The sequence below is a fragment of the Hemiscyllium ocellatum genome, chromosome 22, assembly GCF_020745735.1.
Source record: "Hemiscyllium ocellatum isolate sHemOce1 chromosome 22, sHemOce1.pat.X.cur, whole genome shotgun sequence".
Classification (NCBI taxonomy): domain Eukaryota; kingdom Metazoa; phylum Chordata; class Chondrichthyes; order Orectolobiformes; family Hemiscylliidae; genus Hemiscyllium; species Hemiscyllium ocellatum.
In genome coordinates, this window is record NC_083422.1 from 13,437,156 (window position 1) to 13,462,998 (window position 25,843).

The 25,843-nt window shown below is 41.0% G+C and overlaps 1 protein-coding gene across 4 annotated transcripts in view; it reads right to left on the reverse strand.

Moving 5' to 3' along the window:
* Positions 1 to 25,843, reverse strand: part of prkg1b (protein kinase cGMP-dependent 1b) — an 827,021-nt gene that overhangs the window by 216,224 nt on the left and 584,954 nt on the right. For all 4 annotated transcript variants that reach the window (XM_060841873.1, XM_060841874.1, XM_060841872.1 and 1 more), the window contains 2 exons: positions 14,699 to 14,776; positions 11,279 to 11,373 (listed from right to left, as the gene is read on the reverse strand). In XM_060841873.1, coding sequence (XP_060697856.1) covers positions 11,279 to 11,373; positions 14,699 to 14,776 — 173 coding nt within the window. The remainder of the gene's footprint in view (positions 1 to 11,278; positions 11,374 to 14,698; positions 14,777 to 25,843) is intronic.

The following is a 25,843-nucleotide window of genomic DNA, read 5'->3' on the forward strand; positions in this document are numbered from 1 at the left end:
TTTTTAAAAAAACTATTAGCATAATTGAAGCAGAATTCTCCAACATCTCCAACCTTAATGGATTCTTTTGGAGGGTCTTAGACACAGGGAAATTGTCTATCAAAAATGTCTACTTCCCTCCCCTGCAATTCCCACAGAATAAACTGCACCTGGAGTTCTACATGGAACTGACCACCAACTCCAGTCTGTGCTATTCCAATGACTATGTGGCCAATGGAATATACAGTTCTTTATATCAGATGACCAACAGGCTTGGTCAAAGAGATAGGTTTTAAGGAGTACATTCACGAACAAAAACCTGGTACAGAGGCTGAGAGGTGCAGGGAAGATATTTTGGAGTTTACAGCCGAGGCAAGTCGTAGGTAGATAGGGTAGTGAAGGAGGTGTTTGGTATGCTTGCCTTTATTGGTCAGTGCATTGAGTATAGGAGTTGTGAGGTCATATTGCAGCTGTACAGGACATTGGTTAGACTACTTTTGAAATATCGTGAGCAGTTCTGGTCCCTCTGCTATCAGAAGGATGTTGTGAAATGTGAAAGGGTTCAAAAAAGATTTTCAAGGATGTTATCATGATTGGAGGGTTTGAGCCATAGGGAGAGGCGGAATAAGCTGGGACTGGTTTCCCTGGATTGTTGAAGGCTGAGGGGTGACCTTATAGAGGTTTATAAAATATGAGGGGCATGGATAGGGTAAATAGACAAGGTCTTTTCCCTAAAGTGGGCAAATCCAAAACTAGAGGTCATCAGTTTAAAGTGAGAGGGGAAAGATTTAAAAGGGACCTAAGGGGCAACCTTTTCACACAGAGGGTGGTACGTGTATGGAATGAGCCACCAGAGGATGTGGTAAAGGGTGGTACAATTATAACATTTAAAAGGCATCTGGTGGTTATATGAATAGGAGGGGTTTAGAGGGATATGGATGAAATGTGGCCAAATCGGACTATTTAGGATATCTGGTCAGCAATGAATGAATTGGACTGAAGGGTCTGTTTCCGTGCTTTATATCTCTGTAACTTTATAAATGAAGGTGCTCACAAATGACTGTGACCTCAACTAATCGAAAATGTTTCTCTAAGTATTCTACTAATTCTTTTCAAAATCCTTAAAAAACTCAATCAAATCACCCATTAAACATTTCTATCACAAGTTTGGTTTCTGCACTTTTGTCTCAATCTACCTCTGGAAACATTCTGGTGAATCTGTGCCACAGTCCTTCCAACATCCATATATCCTACAGTTACTGCAGTGTACAGAATGATGCACAATATACCAGATATGGTTTACCAGGGCTTGGTACAGCTATAGTGAAAATTTATTCCCTTTATATTTTGCTCTCATTCCATTAATGTTCTTTGATTTTTCTTTCCCACCTGATTACTAAATGTCAGCGTTTTGCCAATGTGAACCTCTAAAGTTCTTTTGGACTTCCATTAGTCACAGCTTTCATCATTTAAAATATTCCTAGATCAGTTTCTTTTCGTTCCACTATAAATGGCAAACTTAACTGTTTGGAAATCCATCTGTCATACTTTTTTGTCCAATCAATCAATTAACTTTACCATCATGATAAACTTCAATACACGGCTCTACAATGTGTTATCAAAGGGTTTAAGAAATACTATGAATTATCCAGTATGGATCCTTCCATTTTGAAAATAAACACATTAGATTCACTGTTCGTCTTCTGAGATTTGTTTAAAAAATTATTTAATCTATTTTTCTAATCAATCTGTTCAGAGATGTTATTGCACACCTCTAGAATAGGTGGGACTTGAACCTGGGGCTCCTGGTCTAGGGTAGTGACTTAACCACTGCATCATAGGAAGGCCCAACTGTTTGTCTTCCATCGCCTAACCCATCTCCTAATAATTTGTCGTCAAGTCCTTGAGCTTCAATTTTAGCTAGACCATGTGAAACTTCACTTTCTGGAATTCCATATAAACTACAGCCATGGACAACATCCCATAGCTACTTCACTATTAACTTCTTCAAAATAATTCAGTTAGGTGTGTTATGATCAGATTTGTTTTTTTTTTAATGCTCAGTCACTCTAATCTTAATTAATCCTAATTATAATATCCTTGTTTCCTTCATCACCATTCTAGTATAATGATGATACACCTTCAATTTTCTAATCAAAACAGTGAATAATTACAGCTAAAGTAGTTGCAATTTCCTCACTAACTTTACTGAAAACACAAGGGTGAAAACATCAGTGCCTAAGCGTAAGTGCCTTTATTTTCAAACACTGTTTTCTTGCTTACATTACTGTGCCTGAGTTTCACCCTGGAAAGGTAGCACAGGAAGAGTATAGTATACCAATGAAAACTGACACAAAATAATTACATCTCTTCTGCAATCTCTTTATTTCCATTTGCATTGTTACCTCCAACTGCTTTTAAAGAGATCAACAAAGAGAAGCTAATCTGATAACTTGTGATTTTTTTCACTATTCTATGCATTTCTCCCAGTGTCCAAGTCCACACTTCTCTGTGCACTTTTGTAAACTCTTTTCTTTAGTTTTATTTTATTTCTTTCCTCTCTTAAGTAGAGCTCTTGTCCCTTGCCATCATGCACTAAGCTAATCTATCAAAGTCTCCTTATAATTTACTGTTCTTTTAAATAATAATCTTGCCCATCAGCCTGATACTTTGACTCCTTGCCACTTGACCCAGCCCATCCCTCTCTGCCAGCTTGTCACCACGTGGGCAACACTACACTTGCATTCACTTCACTGCCAGCACCAACCTCATCCCCATTATGGGACCCAACCAAAACCTTCTCCTGAACTTCCCCACCTCCAGCTCCAATCTACAAGAGCCAATCCATCACTCACCTGGTATCTAAAGGGTCTAATGTCACTCCTCTGCAACCATCAGTTCCAGAGATGGGACTGAAAGCGAGACCTCCTGGCCCATAGGGAGGGAGCTTGGTGGAACCACAAGCAACACCACCAGGCTGAATGAGTTAGGATGTCATATTGCAGCTGTACAGGTCATGTTTTTGACATTAGAATCCCTAAAGTGTGGAAACAGGCCCTTTGGCCCAACAAGCCCACACCGACCCTCTGAAACGTATCCCACCCAAACCCATTCTCCTTCACTATTACTCGACATTTACCAATAACTACCACAATGCTGAGCACTATGGGCAATTTAGCTTGGCCAACTCACCTAACCTGCGCATCTTTGGATTGTGGGAGGAAATCAGAGCACCCAGAGGAAAACCACATAGACAGTCACCCGAGGCTGGAACCGAACCCAAGTCCCTGACACTGTGAGACAGCAGTGCTAACCACTGAACCACTATGCCACCCTTTGTTAGGCCCCTTTTGGAATACAGTGTTCAGTTCTGGTCTCCCTGCTACAGGAAAGATGCTGTTAAGCTTGAAAGGGTTCAGAAAAAAGGTTAACATGGATGTTGCCAGGCTTGGAGGGTTTGAGCTATAGAGAGAGGCCGAATAGGCTGGGACTGTTTTCCTTGAAACGTCAGAGATTGAGGGGTGACTTTATAAAGGTTTATAAAATCATGAAGTGCATGAAAAGGGAGAATAGCCAAGGTCTTTTTCATAGGGCTAGGGGGGTCTAAAACTAGAGGGCATAGATTTAAGGTGATGGGGAAAAGATAAAAGAGGCACCTAAGGAACAACGTTTTCACACAGAAGGTGGTGCGTGTATGGAACGAGCTGCCAGAGGAAGTGGTGAAGCCTGGTACAAGTACAACATCTAAAAGGCATCTGGATTGGTACATGAATAGGAAGGGTTTAGAGGGATTTGGCAAATGAGACTAGATTAGTTTAGAATATCCGGCATGGGCAAGTTGGATCGAATGGTGTGTTCCGTGTTGTATATCTCTATGGCTCGGTATTCTGAAGGGGAGTGCACAAGAGAAAACCCCAAGATTGTGAGGAGGAGGAGTTGGGGATCATGTTGGTACATCGAGACAGGTCGGGAAGAGCTGGGATAAGTCCCATAACCACCCCATCCCTCAGTCCCCACCGGCTCCCCACTCAAGGACAGAGCAGGGCAAAGTATCTAGTGCCTGCTGGTCACTGAGACCCTCTCATTGGCTGAAAAAGTGTGACCGAGCAGCTCTCAATAATTGACCATTTGGCAAGGCAGACAGTCCAGGCCTTGTTCACTCACCCAAGAAACTACAGACAAGTCGGGAGTGGGCGGGAGGGCAGCAGATTAATTCTACCCCAGGTTAAAATTGGAAGAACATGATCAGAACCAAAAATTGAAACCCCCCAACTCTCTCTGCATAGACTTTCCTGCCGTCTGTTCTAAAGCTCTTACATGCAATGTTGTTCTGGAAAACAAAAGCTTATGACATCGGGAGGAAATTGTTGGTATGGACAGAAGGCAACTGAGCTCTCAGGAAACAGAAAACTGGCATAAATGGGTCATTTCCCAGTTAGCAACATGTAACAAGTGCACTTCACAGGGAATGTGTGCTGGAGCCTGACTTGTTACTATTTACATAAACAATTTGGTGACAGCAAGGCAAGTTATGAAGAGGATATAAGGAGTGTACAATTGGGTATGATAAGTTAAGTGAGGGGTTAAAGATTAGCAAATAGAGGATAGAATGGGAAAATGTGAAAATGTCCATTTTGGGCAGAAAGGATAAAAAAAAATCTAAAATATGAGATTGTAGAGCTAGTGCATTAAGCATAAAGTCTTAGTATGCAGGTAAAGCAAGTCATTAGGAAAACCAACAGAATGTCATCATTTAAGTACAACAAAGAACCACAAATGGTAATGTTTACGATGTTATCAATTATTGCAAGAGGAAATGAAAGTAAACATAAGTGGTTATGCCTCAGTTACACAAGGCATTATTGAGACCACATATAGAGTATTATGTACAGTATCGGTCTCTTTATTTAAGGAAGAATGTAAGTGTACTGGAAGCATTCCAGAGAAAGTTTACTAAAATGATACCTGGAATGGACGGGTTATATGAGTAGGACATGTTGTACTAGCTATACCTGTACCCAGTGGAGTTTAGATGGGCAGGAGGTGACTTGTTTAAACATAAATCATCTCGCTTGGTCTTGACAGGTGCATATGGAAAGGATTTCCCTTGAGTGAAAATATAAACCCACGGGTCATATCGTGAAAATTCAGGGTCACCTATTTAAGACAGAGACAGCAACAAGACGATACGTTTTCTCACAGAGGCTCTCGAGTCTTGCCAGTGGAAGCACACTCCTTGAATGGCTTTAAGACACAGGAAGGTAGATTTTCGATAAGCAAGGAGGTGAGTTATTGGAGAGTTTCTGGAAATGTGGGGGAATCAGATCAGCCACAATCTTAGTGAATTGTACAGCAAACTCAAGGGGCTAAGTGGCGTCCTCCTGCTCCTAATCACACGGGTGTTCAGCTCCATCTCTCTGATCCTTTGTTCTTGACTCAACTGTTGGAAACAGTCTGCCTCTATCTAATCTGACCTCTCCTTTTAGTACACGCTAAACACAGTCCTGGTCTCACTCCTACCCATCATAATTTGAAGCAAAATGAGTTCTGAATTATACTTGACAATAGATGAGGTGGAACACTGTCATTAAATGGAAAACAACTTCAGTGAACAACTAAAACAAGCTTTAGTAATAAATCAGCTGATATACATTGTCAAAGGTAAACAATAGTGAAAAGTAATCAATCATGACTTTGAGATGATATTGAAAACTGCCCAAGATTCATGCTTACTTATCACCAGCATCATTTGATTTATCTCCAGCCTTCCATTTTATATATCTTTCATAACTTCTAAAGATACGCAGTTTCATAACATTTAATGGGCATTCTGTACATCTTCAAAATGAAATCAGATATATGTTTACAAGTATTGAAATTTAAATTAACCAAAAGTTTTTTGTTTTTAAAAGCTTCAGACACATGCATTTTGGGTAATTTCATTTCTTTACTTAATCAAAAGGCCAGGATGAATCAGATGTTTAGTGTTGGAGTTTCAGTACGATTAAAGTCCCATTAACAAACTGACTGTACAATACACCCTCTGCAGAAACTGAATTACTGCTTACTGCAGCGATTATGTCTATGCTTTCGAGAGAGACAGATTGTAATCCCTGAGGCATTATTAAAACCCATTGGTCTGTTCAAAATAGCAATGTATTATCCTCTAGGTGTCAGCACCTGCGCAGGATGCAAAGAATCTGTGGAGATGCTCTCAAATGTTTTTCCCTTTGGGCAATTTGCTGTGTATTTATTTACAGCTTCACTCTGCCTTTTTGTGTATCTATTTCTACGCTCTGTTTCTCTTAAAAGCAAATGCTGCAAAGTTGTGAGGATCTGCCAATGACTTGGAAGATCTTGCCGGGGGGGGGGGGAAGCAGAGGTGTTGCGTGTTGTGTGTCCCAACCTCCAGTTACCACGTAGCTTATCCACATACTCTGAAAACCATTTATTTCAATCCTAAAAATATCAATTGATCCTCAGTGTTTTGAAGCATCATCTCTCCAATACCTCACACTGAGTCTATCTCTGCCACTTTCACTATTGCCTGCAACACTTTCCATCACCCTCTTCAACCTCAATGCCATTAACATGGCATGCCCTCTGTACCACCTACTCACTCGCTAGGGTTGCCTACCCAGCTTCACAAACAACAGTGCCATCCAATTTTATCTCCAATATTACCCACCTCTGCCTTATCCCAGACAAAAGCAGCCCACAATAGGGCAGGAATAGTCAAGAGAGATGGTGGGCTGTCCAATACATGGCCCCTCATCCCTGTTGAGGAGAAGATCCTGATTCTGACCAGCCTGAGTAGCTGCTTAACAGTAACCAAGCCCCCAGAATGGTATTGTAGGCTGCCTTTGACTTACTGTGCTGGGACCTGCTAATGGAAGGCTATCTCACTTGACTGTGGTTGGCTGACAACCATGAGAACCTTTCTGACTTTGTCTCTGTGCTAAATATCATGGCAATTGTGAGCCTGGTCTCTCTGGCTGATGGGGAAAAAAAGCAAGACAAGGCAGGGGGCACTATGAGCATCCAGGTAGGCTCAAAGTGTGTGAGTGCTAATTGAACAACTCAAGTTGCAGCCTGGTCCAATTTACAAGCTGGATGCATGTCTCTGAGCCCGGGGTGGGGGTGTCTGAACTGCAGCATTAAAATTATGGTTGCTGATGCTGCATTAAAGTATAGGAACTGTAATTAGATCAGAGATGTGCCCTAGGGGATTTTCGAGGCTGGTACATGGATGCCAATGTCCATGAACCTGGAGTGTGTGCGGCCAGTACCTGTGGAGCGTATGCTGAGATGTTGCTGCCTGGTATCCAACATGCAAGTTTTCCCAAAGCAAGCAGTGTGTTGGAGTGGCTATCTCCGCTCTGACTGCCAAACAGAGAATTCTCGATGTCTGGTTTGCTTGTGGCGGATGGTAGAATAAGAAGTTAATGAGGCAAGATTTGCAGTTTGTTAACAAGCAATCACCAGAATCTCATCTTGATGCCTGAAACTCAGTTAGTAGATGCAGCCACTTTTTCCTGACGTTGCCATTGACTTCACTAGACTTGTGGTTCTGCCACATTTAGAAACATCAAAAATAGGTGCGGGAGTGGGCCATTCAGTCCTTCAAGCCTGCACCATCATCTAATATGATCATGGCTGATCATCCCACCCACTTCCCAAATTCCTGGATCCCTTTAGCTGCAAGGATCACATCTAGCTCCATCCTGAATTTTTCTAATGACTTGGTCCCAACAGCTTCCTGTGGGAGAGAATTCCACAGGTTCACAACTCTTTGAATGAAGAAATTCTTCCTCATCTTAGTCCAGAATGGCTTGCCACTTATTCTTAGACTGTGACCTCTAATTCTGGACTTCCCAAACATCAGGGACATTCTTCCCACATCAAGCCGATCCAGTTCCATCAGGATTTCTCACCATAGCACGCATTGTCCAGACCCCGATAAGAATCTACCCCCAGTCCTCAACCTGGCAGTACAGTGAAAGCTGTAGTTTTGTAAAATCAGAGCTTTCAGGTTACGTTCACCTTCAAAGTCTCGATGCTTATCTGATGGAACCCATCACCTGTCCAAAACTTGTCTGACTTTTGCACCTTTGATTTTACTGGGATAAAAATAAGATGGGATCTGTAATGGACTAGTGACATACAATCCAGGAATTGAAGGGGAGTATGAACCATGCTGAGTTACAGTCTACTTCTAGCTACCTGTACAATTGATGAGAGATTTGATATTTATCTTTTCGTCCATGGAAGGTGGTTATCGCAGGTTAGGATAGCATTTATTTCCCATTCCTTATTGTCCAGAGGTAATTCCAAACTAACCACATTGCTCTAGGTTTGGGGTCATCTCCAGGCCAGACCAGGTGAGGCCAGCAGATTTCCTTCCCTAAAGGACACTAGTGAAGCATAACTAAAGGAGTAAACACTAAAGCGTTTCTAATAATCTTTCCGACAAGACTATGGTTCACTAAGCCAAATCCCCAGCGGCTGTTTTTCTGCTATCACCCACATCCCAGTTTTTTCCTGTTATATGGGATAATATAGACATTGCTGCATTAGACAGCGATACCCTGTTGCAAGCAAATGTACAGCAAGTTCCTCTGCCAGAAGTTATTTACCTCATTGATTATATTCCATGTATCATCAGAATATGAATAAAATGAGTCCTGTGACGGTATTAAATCTCACAATCAGCAAGATCCAAAAATCATTTATTCTCTAATAAAACTTGGGAGGAATGTCTAAATATTTTTGTTTTAATTGCCATTGTGTTCCTTGATTGTCATTGACGTCCCAGAAAATTAGGCGTGGGTGCTCATTTTGTTTTTGGAAACATTGCACTTCAACTCTCTCTCCCAACACTATCTGAAGTGTCACTACAAACCACTTCACACAACTCTCCCTGTCAAACATCAGCAAGCAGCAATACTGGACTGGTCAGAAAAGATGATTGTCCTCAGTCGGTGGCAATTATACTTGAGAACCAACTTTTATTGTATGAATCCATTCATCTCTGTTTGGAGAAGTATAACATGCCCCAACAACGTTCTGAGTACCTACAGGTAGACACTGGCTCGCCACAGACACGTTAGGTTTGCCTACAGTGACTCCTATCAAATAGTTACATTCAACCTCTTACACGAAGATCAAACAAAAGATTTTGAGACTTGTATCTGCCAAGAAAAGGCACTGAGGAGAAATGAACTGACACAAAAGTGAGAAGAAAATAACAAAATGGTGACAAAAAAAAAATCAAAAATGGATACTTCTTGCAAAATAACACAAGCTGCAAGACAAGAGTTCTTCAAACATTAATGTGGATAGAAAGATTGACATTACCTTTGATGATTGGTAATGTTTAAGTATAGTAGATAGCGTCAGTCTTGGTGGGTAACTTCAAACACATGAAAGGGTGCTGCTGGTAAGATTTGGGGTCCATATGCAAACAACTCTGAAGGTTTCTGAAAAAATCTAATTTAGATCAAGACAGCATTGTGTCATGAGCATGGAGGCATCGATCCAACTGCGCACATGGCATGTGGCCCACAGTCCGAGTGGAAATGTCATGGGTTGACCTTGAAGTAGATCCTTGCTGCTGAGGGATACAAATGGGAAGCAGGCAGCCAGTGCTGCTGACTCAACATTTCTTGGTTAAGAGACAAATCAATCACTGCCAGACCCTGGAATCAGGCCACAGGATAGCAATGGACAAATGCCTCCCAGTGCTGTTTTAAGAAGGGATAATAACTGGGCTAATCCATCCACTGAAATAGCACAGAGAGAAGTTTAAGAAAAGCACATTAATGTTTGTATTATTGTGTTTGCAAAATCCCCTGACTTAGTTCAACAACAGTTAACCAATGGTCAATAAATCCTTATCCTAAATATAGGCTGTTGTGCAGATTCACAAAGTACAAATGTTTTTCGGTGCTTAACATGTTAAAAGACAAGTATTAGGCAATCAGCTCACACAACAGTAAGCCAGGTCGCTGACTGTCTATTTTCTTTATCAGCCATAACTGAAACTGAGTGCTGGGTTAACAGATTCAGCACCATGGATCCAAACACTCTCTGTACATGGGGACAGCTTATAGTGTCTGTGTCTTTCATTACTGCATTCTGCTTTCCCGCAACTTTACTGATCTGTTTTCCATAAGCTTACATCTCGCTGCAAGAATATTCAAGTGACTTTCTGTATACCAGTCAGCCGTGAGTGGTATATGTGTACAGTGTCAGACCACATCCCTGCCCTAATCCTGGCTGAGTTCTCTAGATCACCTTCTGGCAGCTCAGTGACAGAATATGCAGCAGAAATTCGCAAGAGGCAGGAATGCTGATGTCAGTGAAAGATGGTGCAATAATGGATGCTGCACAGATTGAGTACAATGATGGAAGGATCATCATACATGAGGTCATGTAACATGACCCTCACATGGTGACCGCTAAGTATGGTAGATGCGGTGACCATTCATTGTTTTCAAATAGAAATGGAATTGAGGGTGGCAAGGTGACCCAGTGTTTAGCTCTGTTGCCTCATAGCGCCAGGGACCTGGGTTTGATTCCAGCCTTGGGCAACTGTCTGTGTGAAGTTTGCACATTCTCCCCATGTCTGTGTGGGTTTCCTCCGGATGCTCCAGTTTCATCCCACAGTCCAAAGGTTAGGTGAATTGACCATGCCAAATTGCCTATAGTATCCAGACCGTGCAGGTTAGGTAAGTTAGCTCTGGGAGATGCAGCATTATGGGGATAAGTAGGGGGTTGAGTATGGATGGGATGCTCTGCAGAGGATCAGTGCCGAATGGCCTGCTTCTGCACTCTAGGGATTCAATGAAGAAGAACAGCAGAAGCTATTTTATTAAGAAATGTCACAATTATTGGGAGCACAGAAAGACTCCACTGGGGCATTTGTATTGTTACTTTTGCACTAATGCAGTTTGCAGGACATCATCATCAAGGATTCAGTAGGTGGCAATTATACATGAGAACCAACTTTTATTACATGAATCCATTCATCTCAGTTTGGAGAATTATAACATGCTCCAATAATGTTCTGAGTATCTCCAGGTCGACACTGGCTCGCCACAGGCCCATTAGTTTTGCCTATAGTGACTCCTATCAAATAGTTACATGCAATCTCTTACATGAAGATCAAACAAGACATTTTGAGTCAAGCATCTGCAAACTTCCTCTCATTTTACAACAAAAATGAACATTCCTTTCAATAGAAATTAATTCATATTAAGCTTCTAAAGTAAAATAGGCTGTTTCCCAATGGACTTACCCCTGCAGAGCTTTTTCTCCAAACCAATCTCCCTTTCCTAATGTCCGAAGAAATACAGCTTCTTCATTTGATGACTCTTCCCGTGTCACATTCACCTGCCAAAATTAAACAAAGAACCACCGACATTGATTTTTCACTTATAGGAGTAGATACAATTTCTCCGTCATCTAAATCATCATTCCGCTTGTTCCAAACGCACTAGGATAGCCGGGCAGATGATCCTATCTGCATTGACAAGTTCCTTTAAACCTTAACCTGTACTTTATTCTTACAGTCAAACCTATCTGGCTGTTCCACTCAAGAGGCTTCACAACTGCTTACATTATTGTCCTATGTCCACACTGAACATTTGGAAGAGGGCAGAGTACAGAAGCGAACTGATATTCCCTTCTTCTGGCCATTTTCCCAAGTTTCTCCTTGTGCCATACAGATCAAGGTATTTACACTCGAATCCATTCAGACAGCAAGAATCCAATTTAAAAGAGGAATTAATGGGGTAGTATAAGCAGATAGCTTTCTTTGCATAGTCACAATACCAAGCTCCCCCTTCCAAAACCTAATCAGCTTTCTGTTCCAAGCCAAGTAGAGAGTAGGTGACTTATCAAAAAACAGTTCACACTAACACCACATAAGACTCTGGATTCATTGAGTTGCAATGAAACTACCATGGAGTGTTCTGGCTCTCAGCCTGACTGCTAGCCTGTCATGGAGAAAATTGAGTCCAAAAGGTAATTCAGATACTGCATTCCCTATCTAATGGTAGCAGCACTGGAGAAAGAAACATTTTGAGTCCAATATGACATTTCTTCAAAACTGAAATTGTGGAACTATGGTCTGAAGACAAGTCACATTAGACTCACAATGTTTCGGTTCTGTCTTCACAGATGCTGCCACACATTCCAATTTCCTCCAGCACTTGTTGTTTTTATTTCAGATTTCCACATCCAGACTAATTTGCATTTGACGTTAATAGATCTCTGTGGTTAAAATAATTTGGCTTTTGCAGAGATAATTAAATAAAGTTTGCTTGGAAAAAATAACTACATTCCTACCTTCCACAATGATTGAGCAATTATTTTCACAAACATCCTATTGATTGATTGATTTTATTGTTGTCACGTGTGCCGAGACACAGTGAGAAGTGTTGTTTTGTGCGCTATACAAGCAGATCATACCATACAAAGTGCATCAGGGTAGCAGAACAGAGTATAGAATAGTGTTACAGCCACAGAGTAGGTGCAGAGATGCATTCAAAGGTCTGATAACAGCGGGGAAGAAGCTGTTCTTGAATCTGTTCGTATGAGTATTCAAACTTTTGTATCTTCTGCCTGACGAAAGAGCGTAGAATGGAGTATAACCAGGGTAGGAGGGGACTTTGATTATGTTGGTCGTTATCAGGAGGCAGTGGGAGGTATAGATGGAGTGAATAGATGGAAGGCTGGTCTGCATGACAGACTGGGCTGCGTACACGATTCTCTGTAGTTTCCTATGGTCTTGGAAATAGCAGTTACCATACCACACTGTGATGCATCAAGATAGGATGCTTTCTATGGTGCATCTATAAAAATTGTTGGGGGTCTTGTGGACATATCAAATTTTCTTAGCCCCCTAAGAAAGTAGAGATACCATTGTACTTTCTTGACTGTTGCATCAATGTGGGTGGACCAGGACAGATTGTTGGTGATCATCATTCCCAGGAACCTGATGCTCTGTCGACCATCTCCACCTCAGCTCCATTGATGCAGACTGGAGCATGCTCCCACTGTGCTTCCTGGAGTCAATGACCAGCTCCTTCATTTTGCTGATGTTGACGGAGATATTATTGCCTTTACACCATGCCATGAAACACTCTATCTCTTTCCTTATTCTGTCTCACCATGGTTTGGGATATGACTTCCAACATTGGTGTCATCAGCAAACTTGGAAATGGAGTTGGGATGGAATTTGGCCACACAGTCATGAGTTTATGAGGTGGGCAGTACAGGGTTAAGTATGCAGCCTTTTAGAGCACTGGTGTTGAGGGTTATGGCGGAGGAGGTCTTTTGCCTATTTTTACTGATTGAGCTTAATGGGCCAGAAACCCCAGGATACAGAGCAGGGAGCCGCGACCTAAATCTTGGTGTTTACAGATGAGCTTGTTTGGAATTAAGTCATAGAAGGAAGAACTTAAGTCAATAAGTAGGAGGCTGACATTGATATCCTTGCAATCCAGGGATGTATTCAAGGCTAGAGAAAATGGTGCCTGCTGTGGACATATTGTGCTAGGAGGTGAATTGCAAAGGATCAGGGCAACCTGATAAGCTGGGGTTGATGTCAGCCATGACTAACCTCTCAAAGCACTTAACAATTACAGAGGTATATATGGAAGGATAGTAACATCCATACATCAGAAGAAGTGCTAAACATCCTGCAAAGATGTTAAATATAGTGTTCTCTAAATGTTTCAAGCAATATAACTGTCAGAAACAACTGCAACGTTTATATTCCATTCTGTCACAAAACTGAAATGTTCTAGTCAATAATAGAATCTGCCTTACGAAACCAGAACTCTGTAAATTGTCAGGTATAGGGAATGAAGTATTTAAACCTAATTCCATTCTAAAAAAGAATGACTAAAGACTAAAGCAGCAAAATCATAAAATAGCACCCAACTAACAACATTTAACAGCCCTGAGATTCCTGTCCACAGTATGTATGTGTATGTGTGTACACACACACACTTTATATATAGGTAAACAGATGCATCAAAATGCAGATCTTTCAGCTGCACAAAAAGTTACCTCTGTCACAATTAGAAAAAGGTTCAGCGTTCTCATGAAAAAATTCAGAAAACCTGTAGAAAATAGTAGTCTATTCCACATATCAACTAAACTCTGGGAGATGAATAATCCCTAATGTCTAACATAGTCCTGTATCACATGGAGCCGTGTGATATGTGCAACAGCTACACAAATGCTGTTGTGAATTATAAATATATTGAAATTTTAAATAAAGTTCAGCTTGCCTCCTCGGGCTGCTACCAAGAAAGGATTTGCTCTTGTTATCCATTGTGTTGTTCACTTTTCTCCTGAATTTGAGTTGCTCAGTAGGAATATTATACCCAGAAATCAATTCAAGCAGCCTTAAAGATTTGACACTGGTTAACGTAATTGGTCACTAAACAGTGGAAACCAAAGAACTGCGGATGATGGAAATCAGAAACAGAAACAGAAATTGCTGGGAAAATGCAGGAGATCTGGCAACATCTGCAAGAAAAAGCAGAATGAACATTTTGAGTTCAGTGACCTTCTTCAGAACTGATCTAAAGAAAGGTCACTGGACCCGAAAGGTCAATTCTGCTTTCTCCCCATAGATGCTGCTCGACCTGTTCAGTTTTTCCAGCAATTTCTGTTTGTGTAATGCACTCGGACTTTGACTTACCTTCCCCTTGCTAATAATGAAGAAAGTGTCCCCTCGAGCTCCTTGCCTAATAATGTACTCCCCATCTTCGTAATATGTCTGCAAGAGAAAGAAAACAGAATTCATTCCAAATTCTCCTGGGATTGTCAGTGGCAAATAACATGAGTGGCTGGTTCACAGATGGGACAATGTCAACAGCATATGAACAGGCGCAAATATCAGAGCAAAACCCAGCAATGCAAGTTATTTAAATATTCAGAAGTAGTTTCTTGTGGTTTGTGTTTCGTTTTTTCTTCTCAGAGAGCTCTCCAACAGAGAGAGATTTGACAGTGAGTAATGCTGAGCTATCCAAGTTGAGTGTATCACGGTCCAGTTTAATTCTGTCCATCGCCAAACTCTACACAAGTGTACATTTCCTGAGGAGTGAATAATTCACAACTAAGATTGCAAATTCACCCTGCACTTGTTATTTCGATATCCAACTGTGAGAAAGTGAGGACTGCAGATGCTGGAGATCAGAGCTGAAAAATATGTTGCTGGAAAAGTGCAGCAGGTCAGGCAGCATCCAAGGAGCAGGAGAATTGACGTTTCGGGCATAAGCCCTTCTTCAGGAACTGTGAGTCAAAGAGTGTGGTGCTGGAAAAGCACAGCCGGTCAGGTGGCATCCGAGGAACAGGAGAATCGATGTTTCAAGCATAAGCCCTTCATCAGGAATGAGGCTTATGCTCAAAATGACGATTCTCCTGTTCCTCAGATGCTGCCTGACCGGCTGTGCTTTTCCAGCACCACACTCTTTGACTTTGATCCTCCAGCATCTGCAGTCCTCACTTTCTCCATATCTAATTGCAATTCAAAATCAACAAGATTAGCAGAGGCTAGGAATGTGAACAAACCATTAAAGCAGAGTTGGTTGTCTAACTCCTTTGGATGGTATCTCTCCCCACGAAATCAAAAAGAAATGTATATGTCACAAGTATTTCAAATCCCCAAAATTTACTGATATATTTAACTCACATCTTTTGAATTCAGTTCTGAAACGCGTTCACATTTGCTACACAGTTCTAACACAAGGGGGTGTCAGAGAGGTAGTATTCACTGTAAGATTCATTATAGCCAGTTGCAACAGTCATAGAGTCATACTCATAGAGATATACAGTCGCTAAGCAACATTCTAAAAAGTAGGGCTGGGAGTAGAACCGCAGAAGTTTAGCTATCACGAAGGATGGAAACCTCATGCTCATTGAAGTAATGATACCAGTAATTTTCAGAGTACATATGAGTACTGTGGAATCTCACCCATCTCTAGCACGGGTTCTGAAATCCCACAATGAGATTATTAATTTTAATGAACTCATTTAGGATTTTAAAATGGTGTGCACTCTCATAAATTGTCCCAATATATCTTAGGATCCTTACAGCATGAGAGCAGTCCAATTGGCTGATGGACTCTGGCTAACAGAGAAAATTAGATGGGAATTGTAACATTCACGGGATATGGTGCTACAATGGGTGACATATTCAATCCTGACCAGGAACAAGGCTGGGGCTTATTCAAAGGCTTTCAATAAGACAACCAGCTCTATTACAGGGTTAAACTGTGACTTAAAGGTCAGGGTTTGTTTGAGTCAGTTAGTCAGAGATCGTGGAGACAGAGGGCTGCTACATCAGGTTGCCTGTCAGTCAGCAAGCTCCATTGCAAAAAGGGTGCTGCAGGTTCACTGAATTTGGGATTCAGAGAAGTCCTGTCAGCTGAGAAGTGATGGGGGTAGGGCTCAGGATAAGCCCTAAAATCAAGTTCAATTAGAAGCAGTTTATGAGCTTAGTGTAGCTGAGAGCGGAGTGTGGGAAGCCCACAGTAAGTATTAGCTTGGTGCAGCTGACAATAGTCGGAGCTTAGAGAATTCCCATCCGCACTTGCTTGGTGAAGTTAGCTGTCTGTGCAAAATTAGAATTATGCAAGCGGAGAGATGATGGAGTATAGTCTTAAGAATTTATGGGAGGTTAAGCACAGGAAAAGAATGGTTGCAATTGTAAAGGAGTGACCAGTCGTCGGGTAATCCATATCAAAACAGTTTTTGGGGGAGTATCAGAATGAAGAAATGGAATCCTAATGAGATGTAATAACTGCAATGTCACGAACATTGGAGTGGTTGATTCTAGCTGAAAATGTGTTGCTGGTTAAAGCGCAGCAGGAGAGGCAGCATCCAAGGAACAGGAAATTCGACGTTTCGGGCACAAGCCCTTCATCAGGAATGAGGAAAGGGTGTCCAGCAGGCTGGATTCTAAGAAATTGTGGGATCTATCTGACTGCATTTACTATTTAATGTGTTCTGGATGTTAGAATATTGTTATGGCACAGGGTAAATGCTCCTGCTTAATTTAATCCAGCAACACAGAAAAGATTTATCCTGTGCAGTAATCTGTGAAAAGTCGATAGGCCAAGAACAAGATTAGATTAGATTACATTCCCTACAGTGTGGAAACAGGGCCTTCAGCCCAACCAGTCCACACCGCCCCACTAAAGAGTAACCCACCCAGACCCATTTCTTTCTGGCTAATGCACCTAACACTATGGGCAATTTAACATGGCCAATACGCCTGGCCTGCACATCTTTGTGATTGTGGGAGAGAACCAGAGCACCCGGAGTAAACCCACACAGATACAGGGAGAATATGCAAACTCCACAGGACAGTCACCCGAGGCTGGAATTGAACCTGGGACCCTTGTGCTGTGAGGCAGCAGTGCTAACCACTGAGCCACTGTGCCGCCCCAAACAAGTTAAAGTAAAAATTAACAACTCCATTTCTTAAAGTATAACAAAGAAAAATTAACTAACAACTATTTACAATTCCTTCCTTGAACCTATCTTTTACCTTCCCTTCTATAACACTGGTGTGATTAAACTTCCAATTGAGATTTATAAAACAACATTTCTTTCCTCAAAACCAGGCAGCTTTAGTTTCTCCTCTGTATTTCAGTATCTTTTCTTCTTCTTGGGGATTCTGCTTTATGGGTTACTGATTGATAAAAGTACTTTTAAGAGTGCTATTTTTCAGGCAGTCTTTTTTACATGCTGGTGGTGTGGCAGTTTTCCTCTCAACTGTTCATTTTTTCCACACTCTTATACCCCCAAAGCATCAGATTGTGGTCATTGGCTTTTAGGATTGTCAATACACTAAATTCAAACTTGATTGGAATTTAGCATTTTCACAGCATAATTTGAACTGATGGCCTAATTCGAATCGGTTTTGTCGTTTCCAAGCAACTAGCTAATTTAGCTTTGGACCAAGTGTTACATTGTTACCTTTTTGAGAACACATGGTGCTGTCAGGTAGCTCTACCAACTTTTAACTCTCCTAAAGGTACAGTACACCTACATCTTCAAAACACTTCCCTCTTAAGAAAAAATGAACAATCATAATGAAAAACGGCTTCATTTTTTTCCTCAACATTTTAAACACAGAGATAATTTTAATATAAGTTCACTTTAACTTCTTCCCATCTCCCTGTATAGATATACCATTAAAGAAAGACAAATCTCATCTAAACTCTCAGTTAAATCCACGATAACACATCTGCAATTATATTCTTACGTTCCACAACATGAACAATTTTTAAAAGTCTGGAACGTAAGACTCCAACGAAATTGTCTCATATTCTTGTCTTCAAAGTGTTCTAAGAATGTAAGTGGATTGTGATCCGTGTACACCGCCATCTCTGACACATTGTTCGTGACATACATATTAAAATGGTGTAAGGCCACTCAATAGTTCCTTTTCGATTGTGGAGTATTTCCTCTGATCGATGTTAATCTTCTTCGAAAAGTAACCAACTGGCAGTTCAATCCCATCCTCATCTTCCTGTAGGAGTACAGCTCCAACTCCATGGTAGCATCGATGGTCATTTAAAAGGTTTAAAAAGTTTGGTATAGCTAAAATTGGTTTGGTCGTTAATATGACTTTCAAATGATCGAATGCCTCCTGGCATGGTTCTGTCCACCGAAACTTTGTGTTCTTCTTCAGCAAATCGGTTTACGGTGCCACTACATTGCTGACATTTGAAACAAACGTCTGATAGAATCCGCTGAGTCTGAGGAATTGAAGCACCTCTTTCTTCGAGCTTGTTTGTGGAAATTCCTCAATGGGTTTTATCTTTGCATTCCGTAGGGTCAACCTTACATGACCGATGTTATGTCCCAAGAACATCACCTCTGCTTTCGCGAATTCAATTTTATTTAAGTTTATCACCAGTTTTGCTTCTTGTAGTCGTTCAAAGGGCTCTGCTAACTGTACCATGTGATCTTTCCAGGACTTACAAGGTAGACTGCATCGGTTGTTAACCCAGCCACAACTCTGTTCATGAGCCTTTGGAATGTGGCAGGTGCGTTCTTCATTCCAAAGGGCATCACTTTAAATTGATATAGCCCATTTGGGGTGACAAACACAGATTTCTTTCACCATCTCTGATAAAAGTACCTGCAGTAATCATGCAGTGAGTCCAACTTGGTGATGTAACTGACTTGTCCGACTTCCTCGATACAGTCCTCCAATCTAAGAATTGGATAGGAGTCCGATTTTGTAATGGCAGTGACCGTCCGATAATCCACGCAGAATCGTTGAATCGTGCCTGGTTTGGGAACTAAGACGATTGGCAAACTCCACTCGCTCTGGCTTGGTTCGATGATGTCCTCGTCGAGCATGGCCTCCACCTCCACCTGGACCTGTCTGGCTTTGAAAGGATTAAGCCGATAGGAGTGTTGTTTTATTGGAGCAGTATTCACTACATCTACTCCATGTACAATAACATCAGTCCTCCCCATCTGATTCCTACATATGTCCTCATACTGCAGTAACAAACCTTTCAACTGTGTTCTATGCTCCTGAGACAGACAATTTACTAACTTACCCCACTCCTCAAGGACTTCGTCATCATTTAATCTACTTTGAGACACCTCAAAATCCACATCATCTGGATTTAACGAACACCGGTTTCTCCAGTTCTTTCTCTCTTGTATAATGCAGTTTCAACATGTTCACATGACATACCTGATACCTTTATTTTCTATCTGGCATCTTTACTAGATAATTCACCTGACTCAACTTTTTCTCAACTTGAGAGGGACCATTAAATCTGGCTTTGAAGGGATCTCCCATCACTGGTGACAGTACTAACATGTCATCCCCTGGGGAAAACATCAGAGTCTCAGAGCTTTTATCTGCCACCTGCTTCATTCTAGACTGTTCCCTCTTCAGGTGCTGTTTAGCTAACGCACCGACTTAATTTAGTCTCTCCCTCACCTCCGATACATAATCTCAGTGTGAGATCTCTGACTTTGGTCCTGTCAGTTTCTCTTTAATTAATTACAAAGGGCCTCTCACTTCATGACCGAATATTGACTGGAAGGGAGTGAACTGAGTAGATTCGTTTGGGGCCTCTCTAATGGCAAACAATACGAATGGGATACCTTTATCCCAATCATTCGGGTAATCCTGACAGTGTGCTCTCAACATGCACATCAGTCTGATGCCACCCTTCTAAAGCTGCCTGAGATTCAGGATGGTACGCACTGGATTGAAAGTGCCATATACCTAAGCTATCCATAACCTCTAAGTAGCCGAGCAGTAAAATTTCACCCTTGGTCTGACTGAATCTCTCTGGATAGCCCATACCAAGTGAAGAAAGCTATTAACTCCTCTACTGTCCTTTTTGCCTTGATACTCCGTAACGGAATTACCTCCGGAAATCTGGGAGACACATCCATTATGGTTAACAAGTACTGGTTCCCACTTTTAGTTCTCAGGAGGGGACCTACACAATCAATTATAACTTGTGTAAAAGGTTCTTCAAATGCGGCAATTGGCAACAAAGGTACTGGTTTTATTACTGCCTGTGGCTGACCTATGATTTGGTATGTAGGACGTATACGGTAAAAGTTAACCACATCCTTGTGAATTCAGGCCAATAAAAATGTTTTTGTACCCGAGCCTGAGTATTTCGTACCCCAGTGACCTCTTATAGGTAGTTCATGTCCTACCCGTAACATCTCCTGGCAACACTAAGTAATCTAATCTAAAAATCTCAAAAAACACACTCTGGAGCACTTCAGCCCATTTTTCCACTGCACTGACCTGCAGTAATCTCCATTTTCACCTTAGGATTCTATCTTTCAGATAATAACCCGCCAGAATATTCTCTGCCTCCTTTCCAGAGTACGCATCCACACTCCTGTCTGACCCTCTGCCTGTTCACGTTTTTCCTGCACCATTACATCAAAGAGGGTATCCACTAACTGAACCTCAACTCCGTCATCTTTCTCTTTAGTTTTCACTTCATGCTGTGCACAGTCTGGGAAAATAGCAGGATATTTCTGTTTTAACTCTTCAGTTTCTTGATCTTCCTTGAGCTTCTCCACAACAAGGGATGTCACTCCTACCTTGGATCCTGCCAAATCATTCCCAAGAACAAACCGAATTCCTGGAACTGACATTCTGTCAATTCCTCCCACTGTAACTTCCCCATTCTGGAGTTGGCACTCGAACCTGACCTGTCCATCTATCCCACAAATTACCACACTCTCGGGTAACAGATTAGAAAGGGTGCTTATTCAGTCATCTCTTACTATCAGCGACTGGTTAAATTTATAACTTTGTGTCCTTCTCCCTTGTTCTTTCTGACTAAACTTTCCCGACAGAGGCGCACTCTTTATAGACATCAGGTACCACCTCCATATCCAGCCCCTGCCTAGGCTGTGCACTTTCCTGCTCTTCGTGAGTCTCCTTTACTACCTTCACTAATGCCACTGGGTTCATTATTTTTAACCACATCTTTTCCCATAGTGCCTTTCTTTAATGACTAGCACTGTGTCTCTATGTGTCCCGCCCTCTGGCAGTGAAAACACCTTTTCCCCATGCACCTCTAAACCCACCGGCACTGTGTCCCACTCCATTACAGTGAAAATGCCTGAGGCCTTTCGCCTCCTGCCCACCCTCTTGGGCTTCTTTAACCTGTGGTAAAATCTTACTAGTGCACTCAACTCTTGATCCTTTCTCCCAATTTCTATACCTCACTGGATGAAATTCTGGCCAGAAGCTTGTCTTATGGACCAACATATACTCATCTGCTAATTCTGCTGCCTTTCTCACTTCCTGAACTTTCCGTTCCTCCACATGAATTCTTATCATCTCTGGAAGTGAGTTTTTAAATTCCTCCAGCAGAATAATCTCTCTGAGAGCCTCAAATGTCCAATCTATGTTCAAAGCACGCACCCGTTAATCAAAATGACTCTGTTTAATTGTTTCAAACTCAACACGGTTCCTTCTTTGTGTTTCTGAAGTGCTGTCTATATGCTTCTGGTATGAATTCATTAGCACTTAAAATGGCCTATTTAATCTCTTCATAATCTCTTGACACCTCATCTGACAGTGCGGCAAATACCTCACTAGCTCTGCCTACCAGTTTAATCTGAACTAGCATTACCCATAAATCCTCAAACCACTCCATCTGCCGAGCACCTTTTTCAAATGAAATAAAAAAAGGCTTCAATACTTTTGTTACCAAAGTGTGGCAAAGTTTTGACATATATATTACCTTCTCTTTTAACCTCCATTCTGTTAACTTGTCTTTGCTGACTAAGTCGCAACTTTTCAAGTTCAAATTCCTCTTTTTGCTCAGCTAAGACCTAGCTTTCTCTTTCTTTTTCCTCTTTCTCTCTCTCTTTGCTCAGCCACAAAGCTTCTCTCTCTTTCTTTTTCCTCTCTCTCCTCACTTCTCTCTCTCTCTCTCTTTCCCTTTATCATCCAACTCCATTTTCCTTAAATTGTAATTTAAGTTTTTCTACCTCTACTGAACTTGTCTGTTTCTGACACACCTAAGTGTTTGAGAAGAACAATTTCAGCTTTACTTTTGTCCTTGGTTAAATCCAAACCTAACTTATTTTCCAATTCTAAAAATAATGCCTTTTTCTTTCCTTCTAAACTTTCTTGGCAAATTTGAGAATCATCTTCAAACCCCAAAACCTCTTTAGCAATTTTAAGAGTCATTTCTCTCACTTTTATTTTAACCAACCACAAGTCACCAAAAGTAAACAAATTGTCTCACCAACATTTTAGTTAAACATTAAGGACGCTAACCTGCAAGTGTTTAAATCTGTTGAGATTTTTCATACCCCCAAATCTATTCAAATCTGTCTAAACCAGTTCAAATCCCAGACCTGAGCCCCCAAACTGTTATGACATGGGGTAAACTCTCCTGCTTAATTTAATCCAGTAACACAGTGCAGTAATCTGTGAAAATTCGACTGGCCAAGAACTAGTTAAAGTAAAAATTAACAACTTCATTTCTTAAAGTATAACAGGATAATTAACTAACAACTATTTACAACTCCTTCCTCTAACCTATCTTTTACTTTCCCTTCTATAACACTGGTCCAATTAAACTCCCAATGAAGATTTACAAAACAACACTTCTTTTCCTAAACCAGGCAGCTTTAGTTTCTCCTCTGTATTCCTGTCTTCTTTACTTCTTGGGGATTCTGCTTCACAGATTACAGGTTGATAGAGGTACTTTTAAGAAAACTATTTTTCCATCAGTCTTTTTACAGGCAGTTCTCCTCTCAATTGTTCATTTTTTCTCGGTCTTAGACCCCCAAAGCATCGGATTGTGTCATTGGCTTTTAAGATTATCAATATACTAAATTCAAACTTGATTGGTATTTGGTATTTTTCAGGGTATAATTTGAACTGATTGGCCTAATTTGAATCTGTTTTGTCAATTCCAGGCAACCAGCTAATTTAGCTTTCAACCAAGTGTTACATTGTTACCTTATTGAGAACACTTGGTGCTGTCAGGTAGCTCTACCAGCTTTTAACTCTCTTAAAGGTACAGTACACCTACATCTTCATAACAATATATTGTAAACTGGTATGTTGTTCTAACTTTGTACAGTAACATTTATTTAGCTTGCTCAGAACCTAGTAATCTTGCATCTTTATTCCCTTCGTAGTCAGATCTCACACTTTAGTTACTAAAAATAAAAATCACTGATTCCTCACTAGATCACTTGTGTCCAGAATCATAGTACTAGGCAGGTCATATGACTACTTGACTCACATGTCTACCCAATAAATGTATGCAAATCGAGATCTGATCACAGAGGTTGGCAGCTCAGAAGATACAAAAGCTTTAACACACATACCAACAAGTTCAAGAACTACTTCTTCCCCACTGTTATTAGATTTCTGAATGGACCTCTCAAATTTCAAAATAATGTGATTTTGCTTTTGTACACCTTCTTTGCAGTCTTTACTTGATATTCCTCACTATGGTCAATCATCCCATGATCTTTGTATGGCATGATATGCCTATACTGCATGCAAAACAAAACTTTTACGGCATCTAGGTACACATGACAATAATAAATCAAATCCGATCAAAAACAAGCACCTAATTATTCTAAGGAGGAGAAAGTGAGGTCTGCAGATGCTGGAGATCCCAAAATGTCGAATTTCCTGTTCCTTGGATGCTGCCTGACCTGCTGCGCTTTTCCAGCAACACATTTTCAGACCTAACTATTCTAACCCTATTTTCCAGCATAGCGTTGTATATGTCGGCATCACTTGTATTGTGTCACCCAGGACTGCCTTCCCTATTCCCAAAACCCTTGTAAAAACTCCCACCTCACTCCATCCCAGTATTCTACCAGGGAGCAACCAATGTGGCCAACTGCTGTGAGGCACTGGCAAGTTGCCTTTGATAAGCTGGCATCGGATGGGCATTTCTTAATTCCTCTAAAGTATTTAAGGTAAAAGCTGGATTACAGTTAGCACTACTTGAAGCATAACAGTCGAGGGAATAGCCACCGTATCTGTTTGCACAAGCTTGTTGCTGGTTAAATCCCTTCGTTACGATGCAGGTCATCAAATTATAATGCACTGCACTTCCACTGCCCCATAAGTTCCATTCAATTAAATGTTCTTGAAGTGAAGAGTTGGACAAATAGTTGCATGACAATCAACTCAGGTAAAAAAATCCTTCACAGACCTAGGCTGTGATTTTCGCTGAGGCGGTAAGTGGTGTCAGAGACCACAGTGTGAAATGCTGACACCATTCATGCTGCAACTAAGTGTTGCTCAGTTGCATTAAAATGATTCCCAGCAAGCTGTTCCACAGCATCAATAAATGTGTCAAGCTGTCAGAGCCAACATTGCCTTACGGGCTGTCAATAGGCCTGTCCTCAATTTGCTGTAAAATTTGAGACCACCAGAGTATTCAATTAGAGGTCAGGAAGTGTGTGAGAGAAGAATTGATCATAATGGGTGCACAAAGGATGATTTAGCGTAGGAGGGCAAATTTGATACACATCTGTTGCAATGCCTGACAGAAAGGGATTGCTACACAAAGGCATACTGTGTGCATAATAGTAGAGGAGGTTATCAACAAACAGGTAACAAATAAACTTGCTAATTCAATAGGCACAGAACAGTTGCACCATGTAGAATTCCTGAGAGACTGTGCTTTCATGCGCATGATGTGAGATTCTAAATGGTCAGAAGTCTGACAACCTCATGAAGTGAGCTGCTGGTGGTAAAGTTGAAAAGGTATGTCTTGTGGGTTTATGGAAAGCAAAGGCAGCTTTAGGCTTGTGCAAAGTATCCCAGCTTTTGCCACTTGCTGTCTGTAATTTTCCGAGAGTTGGGTTTGATCACATTTGGTTGTGGCCAAAATATTTCCTGCCAGTCAGAGTTGCGATCATCTCCGGCAACAATTCATATTGTTAAACCAGGCTCAAAACGTACCTCCATTGAACTAGTACTGCAATTGTCAGGATAATTCATTACATATGATTCAAAGTTAAACATAACGATTTCTGATTTTTTTCAATAAATTTTAATCATTGTGACCTATTGTTACCAAATGGACTGATCTATAAGTCGGCCATTGTTTTATTTTATATATCTTTATTATTTTCCAAAGGGAAACCACTCAATACAACTGGAGATTTCTGCTATTAATAGTGAACAAGGAATTGAAATTTGACTTGAGGGATATAAAGCTACTGACACAGCTTCTCCTACTGGTTATACTGCATGCCTGCTAATTAGTTTCATGTAAAATAATAGAACAGATTATCATCCGGACATACACCTGGCCAGCAGAAATTGTTGGCT